At 47.5% G+C, this 22,274-nt stretch overlaps 7 protein-coding genes across 7 annotated transcripts; 3 read left to right on the top strand and 4 right to left on the bottom strand.

Moving 5' to 3' along the window:
* The first annotated feature begins 1,066 nt into the window (after window positions 1-1,066).
* On the top strand, window positions 1,067-3,550 carry F5B22DRAFT_425130 (sugar porter family MFS transporter). Its single transcript, XM_047971692.1, has 4 exons — window positions 1,067-1,680; window positions 1,734-1,950; window positions 2,091-2,179; window positions 2,270-3,550. Exons 1-4 carry the CDS (start codon window positions 1,300-1,302, stop codon window positions 3,263-3,265), a joined length of 1,683 nt encoding a protein of 560 aa, XP_047827257.1. The 5' UTR covers window positions 1,067-1,299; the 3' UTR covers window positions 3,266-3,550.
* On the top strand, window positions 3,551-6,409 carry F5B22DRAFT_425137 (uncharacterized protein). The gene is made up of 4 exons (XM_047971693.1): window positions 3,551-4,240; window positions 4,367-4,425; window positions 4,564-4,742; window positions 4,803-6,409. Exons 1-4 carry the CDS (start codon window positions 3,836-3,838, stop codon window positions 6,302-6,304), a joined length of 2,145 nt encoding a protein of 714 aa, XP_047827256.1. The 5' UTR covers window positions 3,551-3,835; the 3' UTR covers window positions 6,305-6,409.
* Window positions 6,410-7,141: 732 nt separating this feature from the next.
* On the top strand, window positions 7,142-7,951 carry F5B22DRAFT_650141 (uncharacterized protein; the record flags this gene model as incomplete). Its single annotated transcript, XM_047979268.1, has 2 exons — window positions 7,142-7,430; window positions 7,566-7,951. 2 exons carry the CDS (start codon window positions 7,142-7,144, stop codon window positions 7,949-7,951), a joined length of 675 nt encoding a protein of 224 aa, XP_047827255.1.
* Window positions 7,952-8,028: 77 nt separating this feature from the next.
* F5B22DRAFT_425119 (fungal-specific transcription factor domain-containing protein) lies at window positions 8,029-10,617 on the bottom strand. The gene is made up of 4 exons (XM_047971691.1): window positions 10,109-10,617; window positions 8,417-10,042; window positions 8,258-8,365; window positions 8,029-8,205 (listed from the first exon to the last, which is right to left on the bottom strand). Exons 1-4 carry the CDS (start codon window positions 10,487-10,489, stop codon window positions 8,134-8,136), a joined length of 2,187 nt encoding a protein of 728 aa, XP_047827254.1. The 5' UTR covers window positions 10,490-10,617; the 3' UTR covers window positions 8,029-8,133.
* A 4,148-nt stretch (window positions 10,618-14,765) lies between these two features.
* Window positions 14,766-15,964, bottom strand: F5B22DRAFT_425002 (iron copper transporter). Its single transcript, XM_047971689.1, has 3 exons — window positions 15,857-15,964; window positions 15,489-15,751; window positions 14,766-15,332 (listed from the first exon to the last, which is right to left on the bottom strand). Exons 2-3 carry the CDS (start codon window positions 15,577-15,579, stop codon window positions 15,169-15,171), a joined length of 255 nt encoding a protein of 84 aa, XP_047827253.1. The 5' UTR covers window positions 15,580-15,751; window positions 15,857-15,964; the 3' UTR covers window positions 14,766-15,168.
* Window positions 15,965-16,556: 592 nt separating this feature from the next.
* On the bottom strand, window positions 16,557-19,064 carry F5B22DRAFT_621505 (transcriptional repressor TCF25-domain-containing protein). Its single transcript, XM_047975897.1, has one exon. The coding sequence runs from the start codon at window positions 18,888-18,890 to the stop codon at window positions 16,644-16,646; it is 2,247 nt and encodes a 748-aa protein (XP_047827252.1). The 5' UTR covers window positions 18,891-19,064; the 3' UTR covers window positions 16,557-16,643.
* Window positions 19,065-20,277: 1,213 nt separating this feature from the next.
* Window positions 20,278-20,971, bottom strand: F5B22DRAFT_621504 (uncharacterized protein). The gene has a single exon (XM_047975896.1). It carries the CDS (start codon window positions 20,786-20,788, stop codon window positions 20,588-20,590), a length of 201 nt encoding a protein of 66 aa, XP_047827251.1. The 5' UTR covers window positions 20,789-20,971; the 3' UTR covers window positions 20,278-20,587.
* Between the last annotated feature and the right edge of the window lie 1,303 nt (window positions 20,972-22,274).

Raw genomic sequence — 22,274 nt, 5'->3', positions numbered from 1 at the left:
ACCGTTCGTAATATTTCTAGCATCGTGGAGTTTTCGTCAATCAAACAAGATAGAAAACATGTTAAACTATATATACTTAATCTGAAGAAGATCTCAGCACCAATGGCCTTCGAAGGCCCACGAGAATACGTTCTGTGCGGTTCCATTTTTCATGTGATGTTTAGGTTATGCTTTGCAGTATCAGCCTTGTACACGAGATTATGACTGAGTGTTGACCGTCCTACAAGAATAGACGGCAAGTATCGCGGCCGTAAATCTTAAAAACTGTGAAAGCCTGTACGGCTTTCATATACTGAGAGTACATTATCATATCTAACCTCAAATTCACCAGAAGCCTAACAAATATATTGCTGATTCGATGGGAGAATATATTGCGAGTTCCTACCCACCGTTACTAAGAACTTGTAGTTGGTCATCGCACCAAGCCTCTCCTCAAAAGCCTTTCAGCAGCTGTACGAGGTCCTGGCGAATGCTCTTGTGATGATGAAATTAGGTTTCGCTTTTGTGATCATCTCAGTTCTCCTTATGTTTGTCACGCCTTAGAGAGTAGAGCTGTTTAGAAACGGCAGAAGGTTGCCCACATGACTCTTATATAACCTCGAGCACCTACCATTGCGTCTTAATTCTTGAAGGGTTGGCAGATAGGTTCTTGTAGTTGGACACAATGTTTACTGGTGTTCGGAGTTGAGTAAGGGAGTCAGCGACCATCAATATGCAATTTTCCGATATATTGATTGATAGTGTGTGTCGTAGGTAGGCTCGGATAAATCCGGGTATAGGTGTACTGATACATGATGCATGGCAAGCATACCTGCACGAAAGGAAAGAAAAGAAAAGAAAAATTGGTAAAAACAGAAAGAAACAAATTAACTCTATTGTTATGCATGGTCTAGAACTACCTACCGTAGCTCAACGGCGAGTCTAATTAATACAGTTGTCAGCTGCAGTTGCTACACGCCGCATTTGGTGTGACAGGAGCTTGAATGACACTGTGCATGGGGATGACACATATCAAGCTGCGGGCCTGAAGTTATTAAGAATACTTATATCTATAATACATAGATTTGTCTGAAGCTGGCTGGAATGGATGGGAGTCGCTACAACGTTGCAGTCAGCCATGCACCACATCATATCCCCTCACCGTGTGTCTTATCAGCAGTTCCCCAAGTTTTCCCCTCCTTTTGATCAATCTCTTAGGTCTGATTAGCCTGTTCAGAAAGGTCCCCTGCTCTTCTGACCGAATCAATGTAACGCCCAACATGCAGGCAAGCCGATGTACAACTACGGATATCGCACAAAATGGCCTCGAGATCCTCGTCTGGATACGGGACTTTCCCTCCTTCCGAGGGACACGCCAATCGAGGCATTGGCGATCATCCACAACAAGCCGCATTGCTAGCATCGACGACGTCGACGTCGACAGAAACGATGAGGAATCAAGACAGTAAAGCGTCGACGGACTTTGAGCCGGCAGACGAGCAGGCGCTTAGCGAAGCCATCGAGCAGGAACATGCGCTGACTTTTTGGGAGGCTGTCAGCCTATACCCGACAGCGGTAGGATGGTCAATGTTTGTATCCATCGGTGTAATTATGTTGGCGTTTGATCCACAAATCGTCGGCAACATGTTCGCCATCCCACAGTTTAAGAAAGATTTCGGAATTGAGCATCCCAATGGCGAGGTATGTTATGCTGGCTTGCTGCGCGATGAATTGGCGCTGATTGACATTTTTAGTTCGTCATCCCCGCAAGATGGCAAACCGGCCTGTCGCTAGGGAATCCCCTTGGGCAGGTCGTCGGGGCCTTGTTTTCTGCTTATCCGATGGAGCTGTTTGGTCGCAAGTGGACCTTCTTCGGATGCGTCTCTCTTACGGCAGGTTTGGTGTTTATCCAATTCTTTGCCCGCTCACTGGAAGTTCTGCTTGTCGGAGAACTGCTCGGCGGCCTTGTCCGTATGCTACCCCTGCAGCCCTTTTCTCCCTAATCTAGACGCTCGTGCACGCTATATATATATAATCGCAGGAGTATAGAACGCCCGAAACCTGCTCCCATTGTACCTAAAAGAGTAATGACTGACTGCAGAGAACTGTAGTGGGATGCTTCGTTGTCATTGGGCCAACGTATGCTTCGGAAGTCTGTCCGATGGCACTTCGTGGCGTCTTGACCTCATACACGAACCTAGTGAGTCTTACACAGGCACCACTTACAATCTCGAATCAGTTATGACTTTAGACCATGTCAGAGTGCGATTACTGATTCCAAGTATTACAGTGTTTTGTGACGGGGCAACTACTTGGTAATGGTGTGACAGCCGGCACAGCGACGTTGAAGAACCATTGGGCCTACAGCATACCATTTGCGCTACAATGGTTCTGGGTTCTCGTCATTATACCGGGCGTCTTCTTCATCCCAGAGAGCCCTTGGTGGCTAGTGCGGAAAGGGAGGATTGAGGAAGCCCGAGATTCGTTGCGACGATTGGCGTCTAGGAAGGTGAATGTTGACGCAACCCTTGCCGCGATCGCTGAAACGGACCGACTTGAGCTAGAGATGGAAGCGGGAAGCACCTATCGGGATACCATCAAAGGAGTCAATTGGCGTCGTACCGAGATCTCTACGGGAGTTTACGCCACACAGGTTTTGTCGGGTATCTACCTCATCAACTATGGGACTTACTTTTTCCAGCAGGCGGGAGTGGGCGAGCAAGATGCGTTCTATCTAGGCATCGGGTTTTTAGCTGTGGGCTGGGTATCGACCGTTATCTCTTGGTATCTTATTGGTCAATTTGGGCGACGTCGTATCTTCAACATCGGGCTTCTGGTTTGTGTCATTCTAATGTTCATCATTGGCATTCTCGACACGATACCTGGCCGACCTTCTGGGGTTGCGTGGGCGGAAAGCTCCCTCATGTTGGTTTGGAATGGCGCCTACGATCTATCCATCGGCCCGATCACTTTTGTGATCCTTGGCGAATGCTCTGCTACTCGCGTCCGGTCGAAGACAATCGCCGTAGCTACGGCGTTTCAGGCAGTATTAGGTATCGTGATGACCGTAGCGATTCCCTACATGATCAATCCCGATGAGGCCAACTTGCAGGGCAAGCTCGGGTACTACTTCGGCGGGCTGGGTGCGCTGTGTCTCATTTGGTCCTACTTCAGAGTGCCCGAAACGAAGGGTAGGACGTATGAAGAACTGGACGTGCTCTTTGACAGAAAGATTCCTGCGCGAGAGTTCAAGAATTACCAGATCGAATACGCTAATGCTGGGTAGACATGAAGTTTCTTGCTAGTAGATAGACAAGATATGGCACTAATTGCTTACCTTTGGCTGACCCTGGACCATTAGTGGTGATAATTGCTGCCCAACGTTAAACAAGCTTCCTGTCTAGGTTTCATTTCTGTGGCGCAGGTAATCACCTGGCTTATTTGCATGCCATGGGCAGACCATGGGGCTAGGACAGAACTACCTATTCAACCTGAAAACACGCGATTCTCACCGAAGGGGGATGCTTGCTTGGGCGGTTCGTCGTGATAAGCATCGGGATGCAATGCGGCGTGCTCCACAGCAACACAGCCCCCTCTAGCTTGGCGAGGATCTATCCCAGAAAGGAAGAAAACGGGGAGAGTCGAAATGAATTTGTCTTCGTTAAAAGAAGCTAACCCGCCACTTTCATCCAACAGTGACCAGCTTTTACCGCTCACCAAAATTTTGGAACTAGACAAGGAAACAGCCCGGTACATTATTACTCCACTTCTAACTCCGTTCAGGAGTTCCGATTTCTGAGGGATGCTTCGTCTTCCCGTTGACTGTTATCGGCCTCCCTAACGACCGATCCGGATCATGGAAAACAATTATAACCTCGACGACCTAGACATCGTCTTAAGCGATGCGAGGCATGAAGCCGCCACTATTGCCGGCCCTTCCAAGGATGGACGGCGCACCGCTCCTAGCACCCGGCGTGGAAGCTTGGTGCCGGCTGTAACTACCGGGGGGGCTAGCGGAGGTCGAAGTAGAAGCCTAAATCATGATCTGGGTCTGTTCAGTTTCGGCCTCAAGGAGCTGATGGGAGAGGCTTTGCTCAAGGATGGTGAAAGTCTTGTCTCATATCATGAATATGCGGTATTTTCGCCACCAGATGGCGACCCGGACCGTGAGACCCGCTCTCCGAGTATCATGTCCGAGGGAGAAGATGGCTTACGAATGTTTCGAAACGCCGTGAGAAATGGATATGGGTTGGATAATGCGGTAAGTCTAAACTCGCGCGGGGGAGACCCGAGGCTAAGAAATGCTCAAGACTATGTCTTCTACAACTCGTCCTGCTCGGATGGATAAACAGCCGAAGTTGGGTTGACTAGTGCTAAGGATCAATAGGGTAACTTCACTGCAAAGCCAAAGGGAAAGCGTTCGCTACAAGGGAGAGTGAGACAAGTGTGAGTAAAGATCATAATGAAAACATTATCATGATACAATTATTGTCATTGGTGCGATACTCTACGAGACTATCATTTAACCGTGATTACCTTTCACTCCTTCGTATTTGACCTACTTGCTGATCGTTTAACTATCAGTATAGCTCGCCGAAGGACAGGGCCGGCACGCCTGCCGGATGGTGGCGGCGGCGCACCAGACGGGTTGAATCTTTCGATTGAAGATTATGAGACGCTAGATCTTCATCCCGCCACGTTGACTAGTTTAATGCGGATCACTAGTGAAGCATCCTTCTGGGATGCGAAGAAGGAGAATTTCTGTAAGCTGACCAGTATCTCAAGCTTGAGCAAGACCGCTGGCTAACGGGAGGGGTAATAAGATGTAATACTCAGCTTCTCATCTAACCCTCAACCACCATACGACTTCCTATCAATGACTTATTCACTACGTACCAAAACGACAACTGCACTAGTACGACGCTCCTTTGACACAAGGTGGCACGCCGAAGATGCTTTGGACGAGTATGAACGGCGGTTCGACTCGTGCCGAGCTCGCTGGGCACATCCGCTCGTACTCCCCATTGTACTCCTCCAGGTCCAATTTCTACGCACAGAGGAAGCGGTATTAGCAAACAATACTGAAGTTCTGATTCTAGAAGGACGTGTTGACGCCGTTACAGGGACCACTGGACAAGCTAATGCTGAGGCCTACAAACGAAATGGTGCAAAGAGCAGCTCTCGACCACACACTCTCAAACCACTGAAACGTCTATCGTCACTGAAGGAGTATGTCGAGGAGAAATATGGAAATGGAATGCGCGATCACAACGGTCCTTACGTAGCTAGCCCAGCAGCTAGCTTGTATGATCCAGACTATGTGCCTCCGCAAAGCATCTACCTTATGAAGGAAGCCCACGAAGTTCTTAAAGGTTCGATTCAGCTTTTGGACACGTTAAGATGGATGGAGCGTGCAGTCAAGCTGTTGATGCAAGTTGGAGACGAATTAGATGTGCGTCTTAATGATATGAAGACGAAGACCTCAGCCAAGGAAGAACCGAACGACGATGACCAAGATGACCTATCATTTCATTGGCATGAAATCCGACAATACCTCGACTCCATATGGCGACTCTGTACGTCGCTAGAGACGGACAGGCGTATGTCCGAGCTGCGATGCAGGGCACAGATGGATATAATATTCTCCAAACTCGCGCAAGAAGACAACAATCTCAACGCACGAATGGCGGTGGCATCAACGCGTGACAGCTCGTCAATGAAGGCGCTCGCAGTCATCACCGCCATCTTCCTTCCCGGCGAGTACATCGGGACACTCTTCGGCGTTTCAATGTTCAACTGGCAGAAGGGGACAGCGGGCGACCCGGCAGCAGGTAAGGATGCGGCCGATGGCCTGCCGAGTCCGACTATCATGCCTTCTTTCTGGATCTACTGGGCCTTTACGATCCCCCTGACACTGGTAATCCTGTCCGCCTGGCGTGGCTGGTGGGTGAACCAAGACCGCTACTTCCGAAGACATTTGAGCAACGAATTGTCAAACGAGAGGTATTGGACCATTGATGGGCGGCCGCGCGATCTCGAAACGAGCTTCACGCACGACTTTTTCTCGCTTTTTAGCATCAGTGGCGCGAGGAGCACCACGAACAGCACGATACTAGGGAACCGACATAAGGCGAAATTGGAAGCGGAGGACACCCATAGTCAGGGCACGGGGCCTGGCATGCCAAAGCCAGGCCGCCCTCTGAGCCAGACTACGAGTGTGGGGAGAGATCGAGATTGGATAGAGAGGTTCGGCGAGGGGCCAAAGTTCCGTCAAGTTTCTTTCGCGTCACAACCACGGCAGAAGCAAGGAATATCGGTAGTATAATTCTTCCATCGTGTTAGCGTGTATTTAGCCAAGTGTACATCTTTTTTTCATCTCTCGGTCAGCCTTATTTGCCAATTTCTGCACACTTTCAACATAATTCTAGTCCTCTGCACTGGCCTAGCTGTTTACGTAATCTACCTTGGCATTGATCATCACTGCGTTGAAAATAAGCGAATCGTGTTACAAAAATGGGGGGTTTTGAAGTTGTTTATGTCGGTCATGAGAACGGCCAACGTGATAGTATATCAAAAACATTTATTGAGCCGCACACTTGTTATGTTCCGATTCGTGATGTTCGAAGTTATACATTCTGAGGCACCAGATTATTTCACAGCACATTCGTGTACAGTAGCCACAGTTCTGGTGTTAACAGCATATCAGACTTTCCTAACGTTAACAGTCTGACTTAAACCTTGTTTCACGATCAAACGGGGTTGGATTTAGTTCCCGCTATGCAAACGCTAGGTCTATATCGATAATCGTCTCCAACGGTCCTACCACCTAGTGGCACCCACTATGTGTTCCGCGCGTCTCGGCCGAGTGACAAAGGCCAGGCCACCAATTCGGCTCCGTGCCTCTCTGTCTTCGCCTAGGAAACGAAGGTTTTCTGTATGATTAGCAATAGGTAAAGACAGAGAATGCAGTAGCAGAAATACGATCGCTTAGTTTTATATGCCTATTATGATTGTGTATATATATTGGCATCATGGCCCTTTTTCTTTTTCTCCCTAGCTTATACTATCTCCTCGTTCTCTATCATCTTTTGCCTTTTTCTCAATCGCCACCACCCCTATTATAAGCCACAACACTCATTATACCACACGCGTTCATATGGAAATGCAGCTCCTTGTCCTAGGTGGTAGTGGCCGAACAGGCCAGCTCATCATTGAAGAGGCAATCTCCAAAGGCCACAATGTCGTGGCGCTCGTCCGATCACCATCCTCTCTGGCTGCCCGGTCTGGCTTAACAACGATTCAGGGCACGCCTATGAAGCGCGAAGATATTAAGAGAGCTTTTGAAGCCTCTTCGACACCACCCGATGCCGTCTTAGTTGCCTTGAGTCTAAAAAGAGTTTCGGACTCCCCATTTGCGGCAGTTTCCCAGATGCACCAGCTAGGATTAGTAAGTAATCTTCCAAGCCAAGTTCTTTTCCCCTCGATGTTCGCAGTAAGAAGATATACCTTCAGATTTATCATTCTTCGGGCCTCCTTCCGTTCCAACACCTGCAGGCCAACGCTTTAAACTGACCCAAACGTCGTAGTGGAGGACTCTGTGGCAAACGCCATTTCTGTCATGAAGGACTTTGGAACCAAGCGAATTACAATTATGAGTCAGTGGGGAGCCGGTAACAGTTTCAGCAGCATGAGTTTCCTGTTCCGCGCAATGTTCCAACACACCAACATGAAATATGGGTTGGCGGCTCATAACGCCTTAGACGAGGAAACTCGGCAGGCTGACGTAGAGTTTGTGCTGGCAAGAGCTTGTATACTAGCTGATGGCGAGGCCGCCCCGGTTCGAATATTTCCTGAGGATGGAAAATCAATTGGGTTTGTACCCAAGATCACTCGGGCAAGTGTCGCCAAGTTCATGGTCGAAGCATGTGAGAAGGATGATTTCATTGGTAAAAGTCCTGTGATTTCGAACTGAATACTATTCAGCAGTATTCCAATTCGCAGAACAATAGCTTCCCATTGACCAAACTGTCATATGGAAATACGACGATCAACAGCGGATCGGTCATTCGGGAGAAGAGCACTCAATGGTTTTTTGGAGAAGGCATTGTTTATCCAAATGGTGTAAAGCTTTCAGGTGTTGGTTTCACTCGTTTGTCATATCGGGGTCTGGTTCGTGATGAAAGGGTTCCAGAACTCGCCATCACCCATTCCAAAGTCCCCCCATAGCTGCAACATGTTAGCATCTCGTTGGAAGGTCTAGGAATGGGATTATGCTCACAGCATGTTGCATATCTGCCGTCAACATGTTGTATGGCTCTGCATGGTTTATCAGATTTGGGTCAGTCTGAAAGTTGACCATCTGAATATGTTCAGTTGGAGGCATCATCTGCTTTTTAGGTTAATCTATAGGACAAACGGCAAATGACTTAGTACCTACTGTCATAGATGATATATTCTCCTGGCTAATATGCACGGATTGGAGACCGGCATCCACGATTCGTTGTAAGGCCTGCTGCACTTCTTTCTTGGGATCACGCGTTTCGCCTTGGTATGTATAGAAAACAATAGTTAATGAAACTAAGTCTTTCAGATCCGTTCCTATTTCGCTAATACGCTTGATCATAGTGTCAATTACCTTTTCCACTGTCGCCCTAAGACGAGGCAATGAAAGTAGCATTAGGCTTCTAGATGCAGTAGTGCAGGCTACTTCAATGGGATCTGACCTAGCACTAGATTCGGGGGTCTCTGGATCTCGTGTATTACCAGCGCTGCTTTGGATTTGTTTCATATAATAGCAGACGCCAAACGAAGCATAAATTATGTCTCGCTTAAGTACGAAATGATGCATGGGCCAGATACGAGTGAACTCCGGCGTCGAAGGGTTCACCTCTTCCAGGTATGACAGTAATATCATACATGATTTCAGATACCCGGTCATGATTTGCTGAGGTGCATCAGTACTACTCAGCGCGAAGGGCCGATATAATGCTAAAAGTGGGCGGCGACAATTCATGTCAAGCAGCACCCGCGTCATCAACTGTCGCCGTGCTCCATTCATGTTGCTTAGGTGTCTTTGAGGCAGCACGCATCGGATATCCTCCAGAGCCTGTTCCAGTTCATTGCCAATATCGATGATTTGCTGGTAGTCTTGTAGATTATCAACTCTATTGACGAGGTCAACGGCCTTGAAACGGGTTCTCAAAGTGAGTGCAGCGAACACCTGAATACGAGAATCAGTATCTACTTCGATGGGCTTCGATTCGGGAAGCTCAATCATGTTCGGATACAGTTCGTCGTCGTTCAGATTTCTGGGAGGCCCGCAGGTAAAATCACCTTCACGGATGCAGCTAGGCAAGTTGCATTGTATAGACATATGTATGTCGAGTTCAAGGATGGTTGTCCAAAGTTTGCGTCTCTGCTCGGCCCAAAAGGGTAATATCTTGTGGGAGAATTCGGATGGATCCCGGTGCAGACCCATTGTCATCGCCATTCTGACCAGAAGGCCAAGATGCTGCCAAGCTTCATGACTTTGCGTACTAAGCACTCGTTGAGCCATGAGAGCGAGGACTTCAGTCTGTAGAGAGCTAAACTCAACAAGTTGTTTACCTCGAAGACTGTCTAGCCACGCTCTAACCAGAGCGCAAGCAGTCGGCGTATGAATCCCCTCCCTGTCGTTCTGAAACTGACCCTTGCCAGCCCTATGAAATCGATACCCAACACAAAGTATTGACAGTAATTGTGGGAGAAAATAGTCGGGTTGTTGATTGCCTTCCCAGTACTGATTATACTGGGCCATAAATGAGGGAATATGCAAGACTCGGTACAGTGTCTCAGATTCATCCATATAGAGTTTGACCAAATGATCACATGCTATCTTGCTGGGTAAAACATCGGTCATGCGCTTGTGGATTGGTGTCATCGAATCCACATAAACTGTGATAGGAGAAGTAGCTTTTCGGTATTCCTCTTGCATGGCTTTGTGGATTTTCTGGACGAGCAGAAATGATTGAAGTATATCATTCGAGTCACCTCCACTAAACATGAATTCCTTTGCCTCGTCAAACTATGCAGCGCTGAGTGAGCAGCTTTGCCAACGCGTATAAAGCAGTCAATCAAGAGACTGGCTTACCAGATTCACTAATACCCGTACACTGCTCGGACCGAAAAACCGTGTTCGAGACCCGCCTTTGACGGTGAGACCCCGCATAGTCAGCGCCGATGCCACTGGTCGATGGGACCGATACCCGCTGCTTCGTTCAGTGAATGGCGTGGTTTTCTCCAGAAGCGCCTGCTCAAGTCTTTCGATTCGCATGCCGTAGTCTTCCAATAGCGCTGTGCTGGCCTGTGAATGAGCATCAAGTAGGTTGCCCTCTTGGCCCACCGAGGCGCAACTCCTCTTTGGTGCTCGATCAAGCGTCTCAGCATCAGACGTATCCGACAGACTACCCGCTTCGCCCTCAGCGACATAGCGACACGAGCGCTGCGACTTCTGGCACTGAGTACAGGGCATGAGGCGATCGCATCGCAGTTTTCGTCGGCGACATCTTCATTGTAGCCATTAGTTACGTAAGCCGTTCTCTTACAAGCCAAAAAGCCACGATGGAAACAAGGTCCACGCCCAACATACAACCCCAGATAATATGAAGATCAATAAGAGTTCAATAAGGCTGCACTCACTCCAGACAGCTCTTGACGGGCCTTGGCCGTTTCACAACACGATGTTGCCCTGAGGCAGTAGCATTCGGCGTATTCTCACCCATGCTAAGCGGATGTCGCGGCGACGTTGATTAAAGATATGAATAGTTAGGTAATAAGTGGATGGGGCGTTGGCAGACTCTCAGGCCAACTTGGGCGGGACTCCAAAGCAAGGGAAGTGAAATGATGAATTGACGTAAGAAATCATGAACATATCATGGAATGTCAGCAGTAACTAAATGAGCGAGTTAAAAGACTGAGATGAAACTGACGGTTTCCATTCCCTTGAAATAACTACCTAAGGAGGCACTTAAGTATATATATCTGAATGTTGCACATAGCAGTCGGGCGCGGCAAAGCCTACCTAGGTAGGGCTAAGTTCCCAGATCGCCCACCGTCACATACTATGTTACAACCAATTCGACGCGAGGGGGACACTGGTCAGAGAACTAGCTTAGCCTGTAGTCGCGCGCAAAGGTGAGCACAACAAAAGACGGTAACAATATTCATAACAAGCTGATATTAAGAAAAGGCAATCAGCTACATCCGCCTACCGACGGTCCCTTGCCGAACCACCACGTGACTTGGCTGGCCGAGCCAAGCCCCCGCTACCTCATGTACCTACTGAAGTACTTACTCAAGTACTTACCCAGGGAGGTACCTCGCACGCGGAGTCCTGCGAAGCCCAATTCTCCACCAAAGCGCCTGTGCAAGAGGTATCAAAGTAAGTAATAGGTACTAAGTAGTACCTAAGTAGGTACATATGTATTGGAAACCACACCACAGATAAGGGCTACCTCTAGGTGGTTTGGTCACTGTCAGTTAGATACAGTCCGAAAGAAACCAGCGATATTAGATGAGAGTATTTTTTAAGATGGAAATTGTCTGTTGATTATGATTCAATGAATATATAAATAGATATACATAGTATACATAGTATACCGGTATTCCCGTAAAGGAAAATACCATAACAAGAGCTATCTCGCAGTGTATTACCTTGTTAGGAAGGGGTGCCTGGGGATATCCACGGCAACAAACAAGCCAGTGACGTGCTCCCTCGTCATCCGTAAACCACTTAAAAGGGACGACTGCATCGAAACTTGTCAGCATATGCCACATCTCGCCATATCCTATAGGGAGAGGAGAATAAATGACCATTCAGCACCCAGGGCTCGAATCATGTGTGTTGGTTCTCGGCTCCATTAAGTCCCCAGCCAGGTATCTATAGCATATATCAGATCTGGCCCTTATTAGCACAGGATCATATCACTCAAATTACTCAACATCCTCACTTTTGGGGTTTTGATGGTGAACATGCTGCAGAATCTGCCGATATGATTAATATCAAAAATTGAAATATGGGGGAGCATGATGTCCTATAATTATGACGAGTCTTGTTCTTTATACGCCAGACGCAGTCTCGGGGCTTTCTGGGGCTTTTAAAACTTTCTCTGTTTCCCGCATGCTTTTAACCAGGACGTCGACTCGGATATTAGGCGGTGGTACATACATATGCAAGCTCACGCAAGACATGATTCCCGGGGTGCATTTCGTGTTGCCATGTGAGACTATCCTGCACAACCATTACGACTAATTATAAGCCTGATCAGCTTCTTTGGTCTATTGGGGGCGAGCAAGTAGTCCCATGCAGACACTTCGCATGACGTAGCCCCTTATCCTCAAAAGACTGGGCATTGGCGTAATTTTGAAGAATCACGGTAAGGTTACTAGGTTTAACAAACATAGGGAGTAAAGATACTTAGGCAAGGAAACCAGTTCTGAAACTGTCACGATCCTAGGGCTACAACAAAGAAACCTGCTGTATATTACCTTAGCCTAGGCCCGAATGTTTCGAAGAGGCCTTCGTGCAACAACAAACATCACACAGTCGTACATCGATGATTGCAGCTCTCACGATCAAGTATGATCATGTACTGTAGTTCTTGAGTGACAAAACATAAGGAAACTAGTCCGTCATCATTGGAATACTAGGGATTTTGCTAGTAATAGGACGTACCTCCGGGTATTAGGACTAAATTACGAATGCTACTATATATAAAGCCATTATCAACATCAATTTGCCTATGAGTTTTATAACATTCGTAAGTCTAAGTCCAGGCCTTGAGCTGATTTCATAATCTCTGACTTTCTCGTGCATAGCTACTTTGTAATACATCATGGTCTCCTTTCGTTACAAGGAATTATGTCCATGTTAGTGACACTCACAAAATTCCGAGCATTGTGCAATCTGAATAAATGAAGACAAGTTAGGTGGTAAATAGTATACAAAGTCAACCGGTTCCCGCTCTCCGTTGAGTGTTACCAGAACGGGATTGTTTCAGTAACAGTAGATCCCCTAGAAATTGGTGATTGTAATTCGGCCAAATGAAAGTCCACACAATTACACTCCGAGTTTGTTGTCTTAAGGCTGTTGATCCATTAATAGTGTTACACGCAAAAACCGCTGTGCCAGCTGAATATGCAGTTCGCCTTGCGCTTCGGCAGTACGGAGGACCATTGCAGGCTGTTCATGATCTTACAGAGACATGCAGGCAAAATTTTGGCAATACTAGAACGTGAGGTTATACAGACTTCGCTTCTTGAAACAGACCCCAGAGACCTAGGCGGCCTGGACTGGCAAACCAGTTGTATATAGAGTCGAGCCAAGCCACCAACAGCCAAGAAGGAGTTGGTTAGTCAAGAACTCATACAACCCTAGTTATTCATTATGATCTGAATTCCAAGTTCCAAGCCCAGTATCTCTGCCCTTGTTGTAAATAGTTGCTGCAGATTCCGCCTTGCACTGTTCATCCGAGGTATTTGTAGAGATACCAGTTTTCGCTGCCTGCTGTAAGTCGAATTGGTCATGGGGAAACGACTGAGTTGGACGACGTGTCATATGATTGCTAAGGTTTCCATTTATCCTTAATTGCTGGCAGTGAGTAACACGGGGAAACAAACACGGGACTTAATAAACTAGCACCTTGTAACAATAACGAGTAAGACAGTTATGAAAATGGGCAAAAGAAAGAAAAAACAGATAACAAACATAACACCTTCCAAAAGGCATCACGCGGCCTAAGAAACTGCGAAACAAGCGACAACTCATTTATATGAAAGCGGCAGAGATTCTCAAAGTTACCTCACGGTAAAATAAATCGACAACTCCGCCCATGATCAATACTGGCCTTGAATATCATCCTTACTCATCTCTATCACACTTGCACCTGAATTCACCATCCACCACAAGATGCTCACAGCCCCGACGCCCACACAGACAGGCTACACGGCGGACGTAGTTAGATCAGTCGCAGAGATGATAGACTGGGTGTTCAGAAAGATAAATAGCAGCACATATGACGAGTGGCGCACTGAAAAGCTGAAAGAACACGACCGCATCGTTGTAACGACAATGTACGGCGTCAACCTGTGGGCGCGGCAGGACGACTACGAGCCGATACAAGGGCCAGACAAGGATCTATACGTCGAACCGTCGTACCTCGCCAGCTTCGACAGAATGTTGCGCGACGCCTGCAGTCACTGGTCCGACGGTCGGCGGCCTAGTAGATCGGAAAACGCTGCCTGGGTAAAGCTTAGGTTCAGGGGCGTCATATGGCACTTGGGCTAAGCTGAACCATGAAGACATACTACTTGACTGCCTGGCTGACGGCAGTCTTTGGCAGGCTATCTCAGAGAATTTGGTCTTGTTTGTTACTTTTCTTCCTTGACGACCATGTTTCTTGGGTTATTCCTCTCTACCCCTTTTTATTTGGCGAATACTCTTCGGGTTGACGGCAGCTACAGAAATCTATATCACTGCTAATTAAAAATAAAAGGAAAGAGGGCCAAAAAAGGGATGAAATTCAAGTGTAGCCGGATGAGTTGATCACAACTCGGAAGTCTACCCATCTTGCCTGCTTTACCTAAGCTAGAATAATAGCTGAATAATCATAATCAAATGATCGGCTGGGGCGAGAAGCGATGAATAGAATCTAGCGGAATATATGAGGGCTTGCAAATCCAACGAAATATTTACGAGAAGTGTTCTTGTCAGTTTAGAGCTTTTTATCAAGTAGTCTGTAATTTACACTCGCACGTGTGCTCAATCTACTCTAGAGACTGTTGACTGTAAGTAGTAGTAATGCCATTTTGGCATGTGAAGGGTAATAGGCACAAGCTTCTACAAAACACAGAAGTTACAAACTGAGTCTCAATGATCAGATAATACGTGACATGCAGGCCGTCTACTGATAGCATGATTCATTCATTTCATCATGAGTTTATTCATTCCAAGATTTCCTAACTCCGGGCTATTCGTCAAGTAATCAATCAATCGTGTCGGTCCCTGCATGATCTTCTTATGTAAAGAGTGCACCAAAACCCACACAGAGCCTGCTGATGTCTTCCGCCTCATCTCTCCATCATAGCATGAGCCGTAGAGCACGCATCTATACGTCTTACGCCTTCTATATCTCCTCTTCAAAGTAACAGTCTCTACTCAGGCAGGTCGATGCTCTTGGACTCGCCGTCAGCCTGGCCCCATTCTACCTTCTTTCCGGTCTTCTTAATCGTCTTGAGAACGGCCTCGTAGTCGAGGCCTTCGGATGCCACGACGACAGCTTCTTGTTTCTCAAGGGATACATCGTAGCTTTGAACACCTGTTCGAAGAAATGATTAGCCGAGAGGTTTACTCCGCTTAGAAAACAGAGTAGGGAAGGAGCTCTGTGTATGCGACAAGGAGTCAAAGAATAGCGAGGGGCGTCGGATCGTCGGATGACATGGGTTGACATTCGAGTAGCGAGGAAAGGACATACCCTCCAGCTTTCCCAGAACGCGGTTGATGGCGCCGGAGCAGCCGCCGCAGCTCATGGCGACTCCGAACTTGTAAGTGTGAGCGTCGGCCATTGTGTTTGGTGTAGTGTCTCGGAGATTGCGGGGTCCGCTTAGATGTATAGGTATCACGGTCTATGGTGTCTATCGCAATGATGGGTCTGTGAGTGTGTAGAAGGGCGTGTATGATGAGAGAAGATGGAGAAGAGGCCAGATGCTACTTTAAGTAGGACGCTGATATACCTACCTATACAGCTATTAATAATGCGACTGTCGGCTTTGACAACTTTGACGGCGGGAAGGGAGGGGCTTTGCTGGAACCCCTCCACAAGCTTCCCCCAACTATACCTACCTAACTTATACTTGCCATCACAGTGCGGCGCATCTAAATCCCCTACAGAGCCTCTGTAAATGGCACTCAAGGCAATGCACTACCGAGCTAGTGAAAGTGTCTATCATCCGCTGCAAATACAGTGTGATGTGAATCCATCCAGGAGAATGCACGGTCTGTCTTGATGTATACCAAGTACCGCGCTTATCACGACTTCGGCTCCAGCGGTCGCGTGCGCTACCTACGAAGTACACGCCGAGCCGGGACGACAGAGAAAAGCCACCTAATCATTGTCTCGTGAAATGAAACATGCGCAAGTTTCCAGGCGTTGCTTCGTAATGCCTCGTAATGTCCAGATGAAACAAGTTAAGCTTCTCTCCTTTTGCGACGGACACTATTAGAGGAAAATAGATCAAAACTTGCTCATTACTCGGAACTATCACACACCCGGCTCAATACTTACTATGTAGGTAGGTAGTCTATGGGGGTTCCGTAACTCCGAAGCATCTGGTGACGTATATAGGTATGTAACAGCCTGATGTGTTTACATAGCACCTATGATGCCCAGAAACGGCATCTGACTGATCGGTAATGATCTGCCCAGTTCCTGATTTACGCGTGGCTACTAGATCTAGGTACGATATGTGGCTAACTGACCCTGCATTTCTGGTTCGTAACGTGCCGTCTTGGCGCATCGCCTACTTGTCGTCTTTTAACTGGCATCTATTTCATGCACTTCACATCCTTTGAATTGTACGGTAAACTAGGTAGACCATGTTACTACTCAATACTTAATGTTTAAAACTATCTACGTCGGGCGTTCTAGAGCTGGCATTTCGTCATCACTCGCGTCTCCCTCGGCATCGTCCGCGTTGTGTACACGCAACGCCGGCATCCCGTCCTCCGAATCACTTCCCCATGCGCCCGGCATCCTGTTTTCCAATTCAGATTCAGCTAGGTCCCAACGATCATGGTTAGGTTCATTATCTACTTCATTTTCGCCTTCGGCTCCCGGTGCCCTGATATTGAATAGACCCATCAGCGCTTGGACGAGACCGGGCGCAACGCGTTGGCGGGGCTCGGCGTCGCCCTCTTCATCGCTTTCGTGATCATCACCCTCATTATTAGCACGCTGGAGATTATTAACTTCGGCCATTGCTTCTTCAATTATGGCGTCAAATTCCGGCGGTGCGCCCCTATGCCTAACTTGGTTAAGAAGCTGGCGCAATGCCAGCACATCTTGTGGAATATCGAAACCACGTAGGCCATCCTGATTAGACTCCCACGGGCGTTGTTGAGATTTGTACGAAAAGATATTCTCGTCTTTTGGTGGCGGGATGGGATCGAACTCCCAGTTGGGCGTTGTGCTAAGCAAGCCCCCCGGAACGTGGCCCATCAGGGACGGCGTGTTATCCAAATAAACAAACCTAGCAACGTTCCGCCCGGCCACAGGTGGGAACCCGAAAGTCTGGAAATTCGGCTTCTTTGCCTCATGAGCTGCTTCTTTTAATAAGCCTGTCGCCTGAGCGTTGTCCCACAAGCTCTTCGTTTGGTATATATATAGCTCCACGAAGAGTTCCTCGTGGCCATCGCGCGGTTGCATACCCCAGATCGCTTTGGGCACATCTAGGTTGAGTGCCTTGTACAGGCTGCTATAAAGCCACGGGAGCCGCTCCATGCCTTCGATTAGGAGTGCCTTGGCACCAGCCGTATCTTTTTGTTGTAGCCTAGCTAGCACTAACGTCTGTCGAACATAGTCCTGCGCCGTATCGAAGTTGTCCAAAATTTCCGAGTCGCAGAAATCAATGAACCATTTGGATTCGTGGGCTCGAATAGCCATAGGATGAATAAAGTGTATCATGCCGTAAGGGTCGTTTAAATCCATACTGAATAGCAGCTTGGCCCACTCCAAGGCAGTTCTGTATGTCCCCTTCATAGCTAAATTTTTCAGATAATGATAACCGGCGAGCCAGAATTGCCTGTTTTCTGGTCGCCTGAAGTCAAGCCGAGCTTTGCCCTCTTCCATTTTCTGTCGGAAACCAGACAGAGCTACACGCCCAAATGTGAACAAAGCTCGTTCGCATAGATCAGCTGAAAGTGCCGAGTTCTGATCTTGCTTGGCAACCTTGCTGACCTGTATTAGTGTAGAAATATGGTATGGATGACCATATAAAAAGTGTACAAGCTGCATTGGGTCCAACATTTGAACCAGTTGAAAGAATTGTTGCTCTAAGCTGTTATAGCCTGGGAGGTGTGCAAATGCGAACTCGACTGTTCCGGGTATGGATTTATCTGTGGATGCCGTGTCTTTGATTTGTTCCATAATAAGGCCGCCTGTGGAAGCGCGCGGCCATGTATCTTTCCCTGGCAAGAATGGGTTCCTACGAAGCGTAACCTCAGGCAAGGTCTTACCAGGCTGCCCCTTAAGGAAGGTCTCTAGGTCGACTTGCTGCTGCATGTGCCTCGTTCGCTGCGTGCGTGTGCGTTCTTCATTTTCCTCGTTCATAGCGGCGGCGATCGCATCGCGGCCGAAGAGATTACGCATCTCATTCACAACCTTCAAATGGTGGGTGTTGATACGCAGAAGCTCGCAGATCCGCTCATATGCTATCGATCGCGTTCTGTCAGTTTGCGAACCAGCTGATGCGCTAGATTTCTTATTCGATAGGTTCAATTCTCGAAGGGCTTCGTCGATTTCATCGCCGGCGCTTATAGGAGTATGTTGTTGTTCAGATGATTTCGTGGCTGCTTTAGATTTCTTTCCCTTCTTCTTTTTCTTTTTGCTTTTACTCGAGGGCGCTGCGAAGGTCGCGCTTTCGGCAGGATGCGACGGGGCCTCGGTGGACTCGGATTTCCTGTCGTCGTTGTCTTCATCTTCATCATTATTGTTGTCTTGCCCTCCTAGAGCAGCGAATGCTGAGAAGGCGGCACGCTTTGTCCTCTGCACAGGCGCGTCATCTTCGCTCTCGTCTTCGCTCTTGTTGGCGGGGCTTGGGGCTTGAAGCTGTTCAAGTTCTCTCTGGCGCTGGAGCTTGCGCAGCTGTCGACTGGACATTTTGACTGTCTTTTTCTTGGTACCGGAATATTCTTTCACGACAAACGTGAAACCTAATAGTTGGCGTATGTGGCAAGTAGGAAAAGGACGAATGCAGAAGATGCAAGCAATGATGCAACCAGAATGATGGTGGGGTTGTTGTCTGTAATGGGGGGTCGCTAAATCTCGGCGCTGTGTCATTCACCGGTAGCTACTTCGTAAGTAGGCGAGGTAAGTACCTACCGCAAGCCGGACACACAGTGTGTGCGCCACGCCAGTTGGCAGTCATAGAGCCTAAGGTACGTACCTACAGGTGATAGGTACGTGGACTCACAACCCTCGAAGGTTGATGCTTTCTTATTTACATACCATCTAGAAGAGATCTTTTGTACATTAATCATAAATAGTTTAACATGTTTTCTGCTATGTTTAATTGATCCTTGTGTTCTATTCCGCTTGACGAAACCTCGAGGATACCTACCTACTCTTTCAGTCGTGACACAACATCTGATGATAGTACAGTGACTCATACAGATGATGTAATTAACGTCCTGATTTCAGAGTACCTAGGTCAATTGTGACAGCCTATTTAATTGTTTACACGGCATTTCAAGCATTATATCCATAAGGAGTGTGCTGTCTCTTCACACAGTCGTGTTATAAGACCCATAGGATACAAGCTGACCAGTATGTTGTAGTCTAAATCATCTAATTCTATAGCAGGTATCATTATAATTGATTGTTTGGGAAATTTCTAATATTTAAAAATCTTTTCTCTACAGTTACCTCTTAATACCGCCGTTCGTTGTATGGAGTTATGACTAGAGCAAGTGCAGACATAAATCTCTAATAATAAGAGAAGCAACGCCATGTTGCTAGTCGAAAGCTGATAATCTTGAAGGATTTCAGATGCAAAATCAATTTCAATGTACGTTATCCCGACTTTACGTTGATACCTGTCAGTATCACTGATGGGGCACTCTGATGGGCTGGCTGCCGTGTTCTTATCAACTGCTATATTATTACCAACACTAGGGAGCCACTATCGAAGTATAACATATCACATTGCGAGTACTAATACCACACACATGTGATCTTACTGTGAGAGTATTATTAACTTTCCTTCTTTACAATACCTACTTAGTTCCTAAAGAACAGAAATCGCTCCGGGCTTCCAGTCGCTTGCGATGCTAAGAGAACCGTGTAAAGATAATTAGCGTACGCTTGACTGCTTATCATCTAATAATATCTATCATATATGACTCGGCGATATCTGCTAAGTGGTCCCATTCCGTGTCCAGCGAGAAAGCCACGAACTTCTACGTGAGATTGACAGCTTCCTGAGGCAGATGCGAATATGATCCTCTAGTTTACCAACCACCTTCTAATTTCATCACACTCAGTGAAACACTGCTCACCATTGGACTTTCTTCCTCACTTCACTAATTTATCAATAAGTTTTCTTCGTTTCTTATCAGCACACACTAGGTGACACGTTTACCGTGATGTGGCTCAAACAATAAGGATATGGTAATGTCTTCGATGAGAATTTCCTATGTCTAACGGCATATAGGAACAATACGAAACCTCTGAGTTCAATGAACGCGTAAGGTAGCAAGGGTAGAATTATATACCATGTAGAACTTTTGATTCGGAACTCTACAATGGATCAAAGGGAGGCTTGAACATCAATGCTCTCGGCTCTAGACTACGCACAGTCATGCCTGTAAATACGAGCGATCTGGAGTACTCGGGCAACTATCAATAATAACAAAGGCCGATAGCAGGAAGGTGTCACAAAGGACAAGAAGTAGCGCATTGATGGATTTGGCAATGTTAAGACCAGGCAGAAGATATAGCATTGTGGTAATGAGCGATGGAGCTCCTTGAAATGGAATAGATCCCATGAACTTCAACATTTAACTAGTTAAAGCGCTTCCATGTACATACAATCTCTATCAGTCATAGTGCGAGTTTCTCTAACAAGGTCTAGGGGATAATTCTCTTGTTACAGATGGGTAGTGTGAATTAGGCGACATTTTCACACATGAGGGGGAGAGCTGATGCTAACGTCTCTTGCTTGATGGTGGATTTCAACAGCCATCCTTTCCTATTTCCCCCCATAGTTCAATGAAATTTGAAAATATAGGTAATAAGCCGAATCTAAGAGTCCAAATACATGTAGGAAGAAGTTCGGACAGAGCTCGGAGACTAAAGACGCTAGAGTACAACTGCATATAGACATTTTCTAAGAGAAAAGCTGTGAATAGCAATAACCGGGTCAAGCAACCGCTTCAAATTGCATGTTTCGAGCACAATGCGAAACTGTCTCTAGCCCTGGTGTGACCTACCGCAGCATCCTTCAAAAGGAACCAAGAACCGCATTAGGAAGTTGACTGAAATGAGTCAATCAACTGCCTACAAGAGAGCGGAACGAGGGTAGATCTGTGCGGTGATCAATGATCAGGGAATATCCTACCTACCGGTGAGACATCGAGAGCCGGAAATAGTAACAAATCCGATAATCTGACAACCTTCCTCGGAGCTTACGAATAACCGAGTAACCGGTCAAGACACCAATCGGACGGGCCTCGGCCGAGGTTGACTCGGTAGGGGCAAGCTTCGTGCGTAAGTAAGACACGTTCTCACGAACTACCACGTATTAAAGCCCCAGCCAAGCCGTTAGACTTTGTAATTATGAAAAAGGTCCCATGATCCTGGCCTTGTGCACGTGTGAAATATTTACCCTAGGCCGGGGCTAGCGTAGACAGTCGAAAGACATGCATGAATGATCCCCGTCCTTAAAACAAGACCTCGTCCCCAGACCCGATGGTATGGCAACCTGACGCGGTGCCACGAGGAACGCACCCATCTGGTATATAAATTTCGAAGCGAAGCAACCTGGCATCAATGTTACGCGGGGATATCGCATAAGTGGACCAAACTTCCCCTTTTGGATACACTGGTGCTCATAGGAAGCCAGTTAGGGCAGATTATATCTATATACTCACGTGTGCTGGGGTTCTGCACCAAGTGGCGCAAAAGTGATTCCACAGTCACGGAACGTTTGAGTCGTGAGAAAATTCAACCCGATCATAACGGTTCATATATGGTCTTGGCGAACTGATTGACTGTCGAGGCTCGCTTGCGCGCTCCTTCAGTGTCTTCGGACGAGACGCGGGCGGGGATGCGGACCGGCGGGCATCGTGGCAAAGAACCGCGAGAGTGGACGCGGGAAGGATCAAAAACCTAAAGGCAATCTACTTTTCTCGCTTGTTCTTGGACTGAACTGATTGATTGATTTTCGTCCGTGGCGGGGGGGGGGGGGGGGGGGGGGGGGGGGGGGGGGGGGGGGGGGGGGGGGGGGGGGGGGGGGGGGGGGGGGGGGGGGGGGGGGGGGGGCGC

This window comes from Xylaria bambusicola, assembly GCF_022495145.1.
Source record: "Xylaria bambusicola strain CBS 139988 unplaced genomic scaffold F5B22scaffold_50, whole genome shotgun sequence".
Classification (NCBI taxonomy): domain Eukaryota; kingdom Fungi; phylum Ascomycota; class Sordariomycetes; order Xylariales; family Xylariaceae; genus Xylaria; species Xylaria bambusicola.
This window is presented reverse-complemented; position numbering and strand designations above follow the sequence as displayed.